The sequence below is a fragment of the Pyrus communis genome, chromosome 6 (assembly GCF_963583255.1).
Source record: "Pyrus communis chromosome 6, drPyrComm1.1, whole genome shotgun sequence".
Classification (NCBI taxonomy): domain Eukaryota; kingdom Viridiplantae; phylum Streptophyta; class Magnoliopsida; order Rosales; family Rosaceae; genus Pyrus; species Pyrus communis.
In genome coordinates this window covers 19,451,333-19,465,787 of record NC_084808.1, presented here as the reverse complement: position 1 = coordinate 19,465,787, position 14,455 = coordinate 19,451,333, and the positions used below count along the sequence as shown (strand labels likewise).

The 14,455-nt window shown below is 37.1% G+C and overlaps 1 protein-coding gene across 1 annotated transcript; it reads left to right on the top strand.

Annotated features, from left to right (window-relative positions):
* The first annotated feature begins 5,537 nt into the window (after positions 1-5,537).
* LOC137736180 (nuclear transcription factor Y subunit B-5-like) lies at positions 5,538-6,372 on the top strand. Its single transcript, XM_068475503.1, has 2 exons — positions 5,538-5,854; positions 6,351-6,372. The coding sequence occupies exons 1-2, from the start codon at positions 5,538-5,540 to the stop codon at positions 6,370-6,372; spliced, it is 339 nt and encodes a 112-aa protein (XP_068331604.1).
* The last annotated feature ends 8,083 nt before the right edge of the window (positions 6,373-14,455 follow it).

Below are 14,455 nucleotides of genomic sequence, written 5' to 3'. Positions count from 1 at the left end.
CCAAAAATGTAATCACAAAGAAAGAGGCAAAATCACAAGAAATAGGCACATTTTTTTATCTTTTAGGCAGTTGCACAAATGCTGCACTAATATTGTCAACTCACAAACGACGAGAGGTGATTAGCAGCCTAGTAATGTAACATACCAACAACGGATAGTTTTAACACAATAAATAGGATGTGGATATAATGTAACTTACTATCTGAACAGATAATGTTACGCATGCATCTGATTCTATTCGTTTTAACTCTTTTTGTTCTTTTTTTATGTCTTCACTAGATATATATTAATTTTGTCATCTATAATATGTGGCATCTTAATATGTGATATGACTTTTGGATTTTGATTTATGACACTGAATAGTGAACTTTTAAGCGCAATCAACTAACAAAAAATGAATATATCAGGATAGCGCTTGCTAATTCTACCTCGACAGTTTTCAGATCCTTGGATGTAAGCTGACTCCATTGCATTTAAGTACTCGGTCCAGCTTTTGAATGCCGAAACAACTGCCACCTACGGCTTAACAGTGTGACTTTTCTTTGGCTGCTGAACAATTCTACCCATCAAAGCTTTTATGGTGGCATCTTTGTCTTGCAAAGTACTCTTCTTTTTGGCATCCAACTCCTCTAGAGACAACAACTTTTAACGACATTGGTTAAGAAGTTTTGCTAACTTGAGATTTGTCTAGACAGAAGCTGCACGTAGACATTCAACTTTCAGCCTTCCTGCTTGCCTCATTCAAAATGTTGTGCATTTTCCTCTCTCCCTCCAACGCTAAGTAGGCTGTCTGCCGAAGAAAGGTACTAGTGGAAAGTTGAAATTAATTGATCAGACTGTTGTACAGTGATGAGAGCGGTTGCAATTTCATTGTCAGTTGATGAAGTGGGCTCATTGAGAAGCATGTCCTTTGCTGAAGCTCAGCTATTTGAAGCAGCTTTGGAAGATTTAAGAGGATTGTTTAGGGTAGACAGATCTTCAACGTTCACGCGAGCTCGTTTCACGCTTAATCTATTGGTTTCAGGAGTGCTACCAACCTATGCAGGACTCTTTTAAAGCACTGCAATATAAGGCAGAGCAGGTCAGCATCAAGTAGCAAAAACAAAAGCAAAAAAAACAAAAAAAAAACAACAGGAAAAACCTTATTTGAGGCCTCCATGGCAGTGTCTGTTCAATCTTGCTTCCCGTTACAAATTCCCACAGGGCCACAGCTAGTACAAGTGCATTCAATCCAACTGTAGCCTTTAGAGCGAATGAGTATTCTGCTAGTGACACATTTCCTTCCTCAAATGTCTTTCAAACCAGGCAAATGATCAAACGAAGTAAAAGGAGCCATATCCTGATACGGACAGGTAAAATGATGAATCTATAAGCATCACATACTGGTGTTTACTTCCCTTTTTTCATTACAAAATTACAATTCCCTCTCATATGGTTCTTTTATAAAATACAGATAAGGACGTTTGCTATGATTCACATAAAATAAACACTACAGGCAATTGTGAAGTTATCAGTTATATTTTCGGTTTTGTCCAGATTTATATTGCTATTTCCATCCTTGAATACACAAATACAACAACGCCGCAAAGTGAATTACAGCACAAATTTTTCAGTAAGATTTAATTACCTCAAAAACATATGAGGAAGCATCCTCTTGCCTTCATCCTGTAAACATTCTTTGTACAATTTTACCATAGTAGATTTCTTCACTCGAACGAGGTTGTTCCCAGGCCAAAGATACATGAACCAAAAAGAAAACTAGCTTCTTCTATATCACTCCACTTGCCACCCCATGGAACCAGGAAACAGATAAAAGTACCCTCTTCCACTATGCTTTTGATGTATTCCAATCACCATTCTTGTTTCAAAGCATATTTTGCGACTTATCTTATCGCGTGATCCGATTTAATATCCATTGGGTCGGCATTGGGTTTTTGCATAATGCTGGCTCTTTATAAGCCAGAAATACAGTGGTTAGAAGAGGAATCACAATCTGGTACTCATCTCCAACTCTAGGAAGTACCTCAGGATCACAAAGGACACCTCCAATGATCGCACATTAGAAGCTTGTGGGACAAAAAAAAACTAACGGTTACCAGATTTATCCGCATTGCGATCCTCATGTGCGTGTGGTTCCTATAACATTTATTTACAAGGCTCAATTTTTTGCTTTCTTCCTTGTAAATCTACACTTTTTTGTGATACATTGATTTACAGTACTCCTTTTTTCGCTGCCTGTTCCATGTGACCAATCTACAGGGTTTCTGTTGCAAATTTAGCGAAGTGCTGACTTGTGTCGTGCCAAATTAGCAAATACCAATTGAAGAAAACATGCAACTGACAACAATCAATCCAGGTGGAATTTCTATGAAATAAACCGAAAAGTGGCAGTAAACAAATTTACATGAAGATTAGATGCAAAATAAGAAAAATTATAGCATTGTATGGAACAGTACCGGCATTCCATCATTCTAGAACACATTCTCAAATTGATAGCTGACATATTTGTGATCCCTGATTTCTAGCTATAATTGATTATGGCATGATTTTTCTATGTAATTAATTGAAGTAGTATTTTCAGAAGAAAGTTGAGGTTCTGCCATAAAACTAATTGACAAGATAGGAAATAGTCTAACTTCTTATAAACCCATGCAAAGTCCACATTTCCATTAATGTGAGATTCATTCTCAACATGCCCCCTCACATGTGACAAATTTTCAAGCCTAACACGTGCTCAAATACTATAACGCTAGCGTGTCATGTTACAACTTACATGTCACACATATACGTAGCACACTTGTGGAGAGAATCTATAGTTCAGGGGCAAAGCTAGAAAGATAGTTTATCTAGATCACAATTAAGTAGTGCCGGATGTAAAACTTTACTTTTGTTGCTTACTAACAATAGCGCGAGTGTCGTCAAAATTTTTTTTCAGTTTTTTCAGGAAGGCATTTCGTCATGCACTTGACTGACCCATACCATTGTGTGGTTAAAGTAAATCCCTGCTCTTTAGTGCTCTTTTAATTGTGAATATTGTTATAGTCAATAAAACAAAGAGTTAAATATGTATAAGCCTGGGAGCTCCAATTTATCAGACAATTGGGAGGAAGAGGGACAGACATTTTATTATTTTAAGAAAAATAACTAACTTTAAACTTTTCTAAAAATCGATGTCATATATCTAAACATGTATAGGTTTTTCCCTTGTTCTTCGTGAGTTGTCATAATCAACTTTGATATTTGCCTCATGTGCGGTCTTAGACGAGAATCAAGTGATATAATTTCACTGGAGAGATGTCGATGTTGTTTAGCGTTTTTTGAACTTGTCTATTTCACAGAGAAAAAAAAACTGAAGAAGGTATATTTTGAGATAGTTTTGTCAAATTGTTTAAAACTATTTTTTTTTTCTAGACCAAAAAATTGAGAGGCGGCACGTGCCCTACTGGCCCTTTATCAGATTCGACATGAGTAAATTGTCTAATCACATAACATGTGTGACTCTTAAATATGGACAATTATAGGATAGATATATTAACACCCAAACAACAGGTGAGACGTCGGGTTAGCAATATTTATCGGCACAATCATCAGATCATTCATCTCCACCTTAAAAACGAGGCAAGTAAAAATGTCAACATAAGATTAGTCGGTCGACAAAAACAGACAAATGTAATGTGAAATTAAAATAGCTATTGGCAATTACTACATAAGCAGTTGATTAATTTTATAGGCAAATATAGATGCAACATGCTATTAAGATATCCTACCACATAAGAAGATATGTATGCTGTCTCATTGAGTGATGTAATAAACTTAATTAACTTAATTTCAGTACACAGTAATACACAAAAACCCCTTTAAAATAATACTCTATAGAGATAACCTCTTTAAAGTTATAAAAAGTTTCGGTCCAAACTTGGGACCAGTTAAGTATATGAATAAACTTTATATTGTAATAAGTTATAATTTTTCTTAATCCCATCTTACAGAAACATACCTCCACATAATGATAATTGTCAATTAATACAAAAATATGTTATATCACAAATAAAAGTTTAAGATAAACTAAAATGTTTCTATAAAGTTGTTTGAAACAATACTTTAATTTTTAGAATTGATGTCACATCTTTGAATTTACGAATACATGTCGTCAACGTTGATACATTGACATTGACACGTATTGTCAACACTTTTCAAAAGGTGAAGAGCGACATGGTTGAATCCACGCGATGACATTATGCTTTGATATGATATTTATTTAATCTGTATTTACATTCCAAATACTTTTAATTAATATTTCGAACAAATGCTTCTGATGAGCTGATTGGTTTAATCAGTACGTATCACTCTACACTTCAAATTGTAATGGATGAGGAGGCTGCAGCTAAAAGCAATCAAATATCATCAGATTCCATTAACAATTTGCTGCTGCATGTGTTAATTTAATTAATCGTACGGAATATTTTAAATAAATCAGGAACTAATTGCCTTCGAGCACGTCAAACAGTCAAAGTCGTTGACGTGGTCCATTAATTTGCAGAACATCAAACTGGTGTTTTATATATTAATTCTGCTCCAATAGATTGAGCTCGATCGAATCCGAGGGTGGCAAAACAGTAGTAATGCCGACCAAGTCGATCGGCATCACAACACAGACATGCCCTACAACAAGGTATAAGTCACAACATGTTATTAAGGTGGAAGTTTCTCCCACCAACAATTTGGCAAATTATATATGCATGTCTATTTGCTCATGATATTTAATATATCAAATGAAAATTAAGATGGCGTTGGGTGCGGGTGCAATATTCAGATACGTTTTTTTTCATTTTATATATGGTAAAAAAATCATTAAATTGAGTGTTAGATAAGAATTTTAATTCATTTTGATTTTAGTCTCGTTTAGAGGAAGGGGATTTGAACTTCTTTTTCTCTCGATCGACAATCATGAGAAATTTGAGTTCATGTAAAGTTTTAATGAAGTAAAGACTTGGTGCTTCTTGACAATAATTAGATGGTTATTTTGGTCCATTTTAGGTATTAGTACGAGGCTAGCTAGTTACAAGAATGTTGATTACTTATAATAATATTAATAATATTAATTATACTTTTTTTTTTAGTACATCTATATTTTTACACTAAGGGGAATAAGAGTTCAGCTAAGCCACACAATGAGAAGTCTAATTTGGTATCGATTTCACCATCTACAAGATTTGAACCTAGCACATAGTGCACCTAGCTAATCTTTTCTTTGTTAGTAGAGGTCTTAAGTTCAAAACTCATTTACGATAATTGTTGAATAAAAGAAAATCAGTCGAGTTCAAAACTTATCATATATAACAATATAATTAGCCATATAGGGTGCGTATTAGCTAGTACGTACAAGTATTTGCTATCGAGTGCGTATTAATACATACATACATACATACATATATATATATATATATATATGTATATAAACACCCGTGCCTCCATTTGTATATAAATAGAAATGATGGGAGTGTTGACTCCCCACAAGTACTGGCTCGTATCCAGAAATGGTCGACAATAATAATCCTGGAGCAAGCGGAGCTGCAAAGGATGATGATATTGATGGAGGCATCAAGGAGCAAGACCAACTGCTGCCAATAGCCAACGTCGGGCGGATCATGAAGCAAATATTGCCACCCAACGCCAAGATCTCAAAGGAGGCCAAGGAAACCATGCAAGAATGCGCGTCGGAGTTCATCAGCTTTGTCACCGGCGAGGCCGCGGAGAAGTGCCGCAAGGAGAGGCGGAAGACCGTGAATGGTGACGATGTCTGCTGGGCGCTCGGAGCGCTGGGTTTTGATGACTACACTGGTCCGTTGCGAAGGTACTTACACAGGTATAGAGAGCAAGAAAGGGATAGAATATCATCGGAGGCTAACAACAATATTAATGAAGATCATCAAAGGATATCGATCAACAATATTCCTCATACACAAGGATCTAATTATTTCAAAGGATCTAGTACTTCTGGTTGTAATTAAGTTCGATCAGTATGTGTGCGGGCCTGCGCTTGTTGGCTAAGTGAATTGATCATATATTGTATCTACTTTCTTTTTAAATATAAGGGAAAATTATTTAGTGTCATTGAGGAGGTAATTACATGCATCTCCCACCTAATTAAGGGATTATTATTTGAGTTTTTTCATCATGTGGTTTGGAGGTTCTGCTGGTTCTAGTGGAATTTATTTCATGTGAAAGAACACATGCAACTGCAGACAAATTTAACCGAACCCCCTCATAAGATTAGTAAACTAAAGTAGTTGAATAAATTTGTCTTCTGAATTTTAATCCATGATTAATTATGGTAACACTGGTATCAGGTTGCTGTCAGTGTCTCTGTGATATGATAATTACACCTATATGATATACTGAATATGCAGATGTTTTTTTTTTTTTTTTTTTTTTTTTTTGTTGTCACAGCTGAATATGCAGATGTTGACTAGATAAAGATAATAGCTAGGTTAAAGTTGTCTGTTTAATTAATTAAGGTTTAAAGATTGTTTAACCCAAAATTTGTTTGTTGCCTGTGGTTGGGGAATCAGGGACCACCATTAATTCAGTGGCTAAGAGACAATCTTACATATTAAAAAAGTCAAAACCAATTTAGAGTCCATGTTTAATTACGTGGTTTCATTGTAACTTTCTAAACTACGTACACATATAAGTACAAATTAAGGAAGAGCTAAAGAAAGAATTAGGGTTTCCAGGGCATTTTTACATTTAATTATTTCCTTTTGATGAATATACATGGTTGATATATAACTTCTATTGAGTTTCTGAAATTAGGGTTTCTAGGCCATAACTCTGATATATGACTGTTCATCAAGTGCGAACGTTTGTTCTTGATTCAGCAGATGTATACCGTACATATTCTTCGAGGCGTTTAAATCTCTTTGAGGTTTTATTTGTTCGACTACTGTGCGTATATGGTTTACAACTACTTGCTCTTTAGTTTCTTTTTCCTTCTGAACAGCAGGAAGTACAACAGAATTATTTAGGGATGATGGATCTTAACATATATATACAATCATCGGACCTGTATCTTGCAATAGAATTAGAGACTCGTGAAAATCAAATGCAAATTACAATGATGCTCAAGTTCAACCAAATACTTTACAAAAATTTGCTATCTCCAAAAAGTATATACATGTCACATCAAATGATATGACTGGTTTAAAATGTAATCTCGTTGACATTTTAATACTAAAATATACCATTGTCACTGTGTAGCAGCAAACAACTATGAGTTTTGCCACGTGTAGCAATCTTGTTGGTTGCTCTTTGAGCGCATGCAAATTAGACGATACTTACGCACATATATACTACTGAAATATACCATTGTCACTGTGTAGCAGCAAACAACTATGAGTTTTGCCACGTGTAGCAATCCTGTTGGTTGCTCTTTGAGCGCATGCAAATTAGACGATACTTACGCACATATATACTGGTGTGACGGGTGAGTCCACCAAATGAATTGCAACTTTGGAGAAATTTTTCGTTCTGACCGGAATACGGATGATACACCATGTATTTTTATATAAATGGTAGTAAATTGTATTTTTTTAAGTTATTAAATTTTTAACACATATATCCCACCGTTTGTATAATGACATAGTGTGCCACCATGTGTATCGGTCATACTAAAAAATCTCTCACAATCCTGGGCTTAGATGATAATGTAACTACCGATGCTGGCTTCTTATTGGTTTTCTTTTTTACAAGAAACAATAGTATGATGTTTTATTAATCAACACAAACAATTACAAGGGTGTCATTGGGTACATAGTTTCAGTGACCAATAAGAAGCCAACACCGATAGTGACCAATAGATTGATCTGGAGTGAATTTGCACAAATAGAAAAATAAGAGTAAACCCCTAGTAGACTACCACAAGCACAAAACACACAATTGCCAAGCACACAAGTGCCACCAGTACAGATTTGTCACAATAAACGATAGACGCAACATAGAAATACAAGCAGCCATAATGGTCATCGCTGAATAGTGAGACCACATAAAGTCATCGTAGTAGAGCGAAACCACATCAAGTCATCGTTGACAAACAAGACTACGTAACTTATCGCACAAAGGCGAAGACCAATCTAGCCAAAACAACAGCGCCACCACGGTGCACATAAGGCAAGTGAAACACAACTACACTACTCCGAGAAAGGATCCACTGGTCAACTCATCATAGTGGGGGACGAGGCACTCAGGCCAAGGCCACCTACAAATTCACTGGACAATGAAGTATCGACATCCATACATTAAACACCATAAGAGTTAGCCGCGACAGGTAGCGGAGTCGCCAGGTCCGAGATACATAAGCTGAGGCGCCATATTAAGTCGAACTGTACCGAGACGTACAAGCCGAGCTGCCAGATCAAGCCAAGCCGCACAAGCCTACCAGATCTGAGTGCACATGTTAATGCAGCCTCAGAAACCAGGTAAGGAAAGTGACGCCACCATGGAAACAAGTTGATGAAGGTAGATCCAACCCACCTGCAACACAAATCCAACCCTACACCAAGAAAAAAGAGCGCCAAATCAAAGAAAATCTTGAAAGGGCATGGCCCGGATCAGGGTATAAGGCATAAATCTATGGAAAGTTGCTCATAAAATAGTAGGAGAGAAGCACGAAAGGGGAGATAAGGTAGATAGAGGTTGGGAATGAGTGGTCGGCGTGAGGTCAGAGGGAAAGAAACTCGTGTATGGCCAGGAGAGCGAAGGTTGGGATGGGGAAGAGGGGGAAGATGAATGGAGGAATGGCTAGGAGGAGAAAGGGAGAAGCTGCCACTGGCCCCCAGTTATAGCCAGAGGCCGGTGACGATAAAGGTAGCTAGCTAGGGTCTTGTTAAGAGAAAGAGAGCTTTCGAAGAAAGAAGAGATGTAGTGAATGAATATAAAATTATGACCTCGACTTATTGGTTTTCTTTTTATTAGTAGTAGGCATGCAATGTGTTTAACAACCATGGCATGAGCATTGGTGATTTTGTCCTATTTTTCACTTTGGAATTTTACGTAGAAATTGAGTTACATGAACTGTAAGAAATTGCTTGGCCATGAAATTATTTGGAAACTTGAGATGAAAATAATCATAAGTTGCTCAAATTTTCCGTTTTAAGCATGTATTTAATTTAGGGTGGTTCTATCCACACCCTTTTTTTTTACCTCATACACATTCCCTGTTAATTTTTGTCATATGATTTTCTTCAATGCATTTGTTTTGACAGTCAAAAATTAAGATTTGTGCGTGGAAAGTAAAAAAGTTGTGTGGATAACACCATAAATAATATCTTCGGAAATAATAACTTCTTCCTTGATAAGGATGACAACAGTTCAATTTTATGACAGAAATGTCATATTCATCCCCATAATAATGAAAAATAACCATATCTCTAAACGTAAATGAACCATCAGAGATTATCCATAACAATACTCACCGGGTAACGGATTCCCCATCGGTTAGAGGTTATATCCACATTCGTCAATGCAAAAAAATTATTCGTTTAACTAACACATTTTAATTTAATGTATATTAATTCTGTCATTAAATATCTACATCCAAATCATTAAAAACATAATAAAACTTTATGGAGGTATTTATGACAAGCCAAATATGATAGCAAAATAAGGCAAATTGGTCCCATGAAAAAAAAGAATGGGATGCCAAAGAAAAATACAATAGCCAACTACTAGGGGAGAAAGACAATACAAAATTATGAAAATAATTTCAACACGACACAACACATAATATATATTCGGGGCAGATTCGGGGATGGATATGGATCGGGGACCCTTATTGACACGCCCTGATCCTGATACCCCCAAATACCAGGATAGACATGTGTTGGCCGACACCTAAAAGTGACGAAGCCATTTTGAACATGCATGCAACATATAAAGAAATAACGAACGTAAACAAACTGTGTAAATTTGATTATAATGAAGTATGCAATTGTAGGAATGTGTTCAGAGCATACAACTAATTAAGAATAATGTGAAAGAATTAATATAAAATGATACGAACAAAGGAGTAGGTTCTACTTTGAAAAGACTCGAGGATACCTATGCGGAGGTGTCTTGACGCTGCGATTAGATGCTTCGATTCTAACTCCTAAGGGGCACAAAACAAAGGGTGAGTGGACCAAAGTTTATAATAATAATACTAATAATAAGAGAACCATTTTCTTTCTGAACATACTAACCCCTTGTTTTGAAAACACATATATAGTACTACATAGTAGGTTTTCTGAAAACTCTCGCATGCCATGAAAAACATTCGTAAAACAAGTACGTGTAAACCAGGGCTCAGTAATGGTAATAGTCGCCCGAAGGTAAACTCATAAAACATCTGTAAATCATATCAATGATGTACTCAACTGGAGGTATCATAGTGGCATGAAGGCATAACCATCACCCGAAAGTGAAGTTGTACGACACCGGGTTACGCTAGTGAAGAAAATAGGGGTCCATCACCCGAAGGTGAAGCTGTACGACTTTGGGTTACGCCAGAGAACAAACATATATATATATATATATATGTATGTATATAATAAGTCTATCTCCCGAAAGTGAAGTTGTACGACTCTGGTTTATCTCAGAGAAGAAAAATCATCCGAAGGTGAAACTGTATGACTCTTGGTTACACCAGAGAAGAAATATACATACATATATATATATATATATATATATATATATACATACACACACATAACACACTGACACTAGCCCCGGGCTAGTGAAGTTGGGAGTATGTCATAAATCTCATCAACTGTGTCCTATGACCATGGATGTATACATACTTGGTTGTGTGTGTGTTGTATGATAACCCACTAGATAAGCATCGAAAACGTATCTCAAAAACTCATATCAAATCATCGGAGCTCAAAAGCTCAAAGCCTCATCTCATAAATCCATAATAATTCATACTCGTAAATCCATAAAATTTCATATACGAAAATCCAATAATTCATAACATTTTCCTAAAATGTAAACTCGATAAATCATAAATATTTTGTAAAAGCAATTTAAATAAATCACAAATTCTCCGTAAACCATAAATATAGAAATCCATAAAACATAATATAAAACATACTCAATTCATGAAATATGAAATGCATGCAAGCCTAATATTTAATAAAAACATGCAATTTGAGAAGTGGTCTACTCACAGTATTTCATTGCTGATGAGCTGCTCGAACTAGAGAGGACAGGGTCACTTTCCACCGAAGCACCAAAACACAAATAGAGCCCATTAAATAACCATCTATTAAAACGATCAAATTTGTGAAAATGGACAGCGGATTTGGATTCGACACGTAAAAAAACTTAAGGAGGGACCTTGGGTTCCCCCACGCGGCGCCATGAGGCGATGGCCCGAAAGGCCACGCTCCACCATACTTGCCGAGATGGGTCGTCGGAAAATTCACCAGCGTCGCCGTGGTCTTGGTCCGAGTCGAATCTGGGCTTTAGGTTGCTGGGTTGGGCCGGTTGCTGGATTGGATCCGGGTTAGGGTTAATAGGCTAAAGGTTTTGGGTTACATGGCCCAAATGTTTGGGCCGGGTTATTGGATTAGGCCCGATTATTGGGTTGGGCCTGGTTATGGGTTGCAAGTCGGGTTTAACATGTTGGGCTCGTGGGTAGCTGGACCCAACGAAGAAGAAGGCCGAAATCGCAGGGAAGTGGCCAGAAAAATTCAAATGGCCATAACAAGTTCATTTCTTAACCAAATTCCAAGATTCAAAAGCTAAAATGAAGCTTAAGAGGTAAGGAACATAAATATACCTAAGTGGGACATGAGTCATGGCCGAAGCTGGCTAGAAAAGGGCTCGAAGGTCGTTGGGTTTCTAGCCAAAAACTGGGGAAGGTTCCCCCAAGCTATCTCTGTGTCTAACATCCACTAAACTACTCAAAAACGTCCCAAACTCACTTATGAACACAATCTACGAATATCTAAATGGTTTTCGAGGCTTACCCAAAGGAAAATAACGAGAACTCGCAGGAAAACTCCATGAATAGTGACGGTGCAACAGTGCAGTGAGAAAGAGAGAAGAGGAAGAGCCTCAACTGGTTTGAATCGAGATGGGGAGGTCTCGAAGGTGGTGGGGTCGCTGGAGTGTGAGCCATGGTGGTGGTGATCCAGTCTTCATTGTGGTGTTTGTGTGTGTGTATGTGTGTGTCTATGCTTGGAGAGAAAGAGAGAGTGATGAGAGTGAGAGTTTGAGAGAAGAAATGTGAGAGAGTTTGCAGAGATGGGGGAAGAGACAAAGAGAGAGAGTAAATGTGTTCGAGAGATCGGGAGAGAAAAAAGAACACCCAAAAAATAGGGTAACCTGACCACGTGTCGCCACCCTAATGGTCCATGATGGAGAAATATCTTCAATTGGAAAATAACCAAAATGCCCTTATCATTTCGGAACCCGTAAAATCTTTGTTTTAGCTCCAAATTTGATTCCGATTATGCCCAAGCGTTTGTAACGACAAGTACTACAAGGATACACCAAGGAAATGAATCTCACGTGACATGACAAGGCGGTTAACAAAAGTCAACGTTTTTACCTCGAAGGGCATTTTCGTAATTTCATGTTTTAAAATTATAAAAACCGAAATATTTGGGGACGGGTCATTACACCTATAACCATGTCCAAAACCTAACCGAATAATATTCATGGTTTTTCCCCATAATCGAAAAGTACCCGAATTTTCATATTCAAATTTGTCCCATTTGGAAAGTTATGTACGGTTATTGAGTTTAACGGGTTGAATTTTCATTATTGTACTTGAGCATGCATGCATGTATTTTATGATAATAAGCTCATTCGTCAGTTTATTATTATTATTTTTAGGCTAAATTACACAAAACTACATCAACTATGGGTTGAACCACAATCTCATATCTCATGTTTTAAATATTGCAATGTCATACATCATCTTACGAATTCGTTGCAATGTCAGGTCTCCGTCAATTTGTCTGTCAAATTTTTTGTTAAATGCTGGCATCCCTTCAATAGGGTCCCACGTGGAATTCCAACTAGGGAAAAATTGGGACCCAGTTGAAGCCATGTCAGTGTTTAATATTTTATTTAAAGAATTAAGAAAAAAGACCAAAGTTTTTGGCCCAACACTCCCATCCCAAAAAACCAAACCTTCTCTCTCGACATCTCAGAGAGCCTCTCTCTCTCTTTTCTTTCTTTCTCTAACCTATGTGAATTTCGGTTACCCATTCTCTCTCATTTCTTGAGTAAAGCTTCCTTGAGGTTAGTCTGATTCCATTGAGTTAATTATGAATCGCTCCTCTTCGAGCAAAGCTTCCATGAGATTTGTGAAACCGATCGACATTTTGTTGTCATCGTGGCAATATGTTTGGAAGATGAAGGGGTATCGTTGTAGGGATCATGCAACTTTTTGGCGGTGAGGGAAGCCGAATTCTTTGTAGAGGTTGCCAACGTTATTGAGGCAGAGGACGTGGTGGGGCTTTTTGGAGAGGAAGACTTTGGGTTTGGTGAGGAATCAAAAGTAGGTGTTAGAAGAAGTGTTCGAAATGGGGGATGATGTTAGGTTGGGTCTGGGCAAGCTTGGTTCAGAGGGCTTTCGTCCTTCTTACGTTTTTCTTTTCTGAAATTTTTGGGGGGTTTTAGTGATGAGGAAGGACGTGGAAAACGAATTTGGGATATTAGAGATTCAAGAATCGAATTGTAATTCCAATTCACTACTCATCTAGCTTCCCCTAAATCAAAACCCGCTCACAAAACCCTAATCCTCAATTGGGTAAACATTGATTGTACTGTCCAACAAAATCTTCCTAAAGATCCTCGCCAAGCTACTGGGTCACAACAAAAGCCTAGCTTCATCGTTTGCAAGCGGTCGCTCAACCTCCACGGCCGCCTTGTACGGTCAATCAAGCTTGTGGTGGTTGGCGGTGATGAATGTAAGAGAATAATGCCCCACACTGCAAGAATTGAAATTTCACAAGTGTAGCGACAATGTGCTGAGTGGGTTTATAGCATTTGAGAATTTATAGGTGTTGAAGCTGGTTGCAAATGTAGACGGTTTAGGTTTGATGCTTCGATTCTTCTAGTTCGCTATAGGGAGAAGAGAAGCGAGGAGAGAAAAGAGGGGGAGTGGTTACTTTTTTTTCATTAATTTTAATTTTGTTGAGACAAGAAATTTACTTAATTTGGTAAATGAGTGTTCTCATATTTGCCACTTCACCATTTAACGATCAACTTAACAGAAAATTAAACGGAGGTTTGACATTGCAATAAATTTGTCAAACGAGGTATGACATTACAATGTTTAAAACAAGAGGTATAAGATTGTGATTCGACGTATAATTGATATAGTTTTGTATAATTTACACTTATTTTTATTAGGTAATGCTAAGGAAACCAAATTTTGTAAACCAAATGATGTAGTTATTGA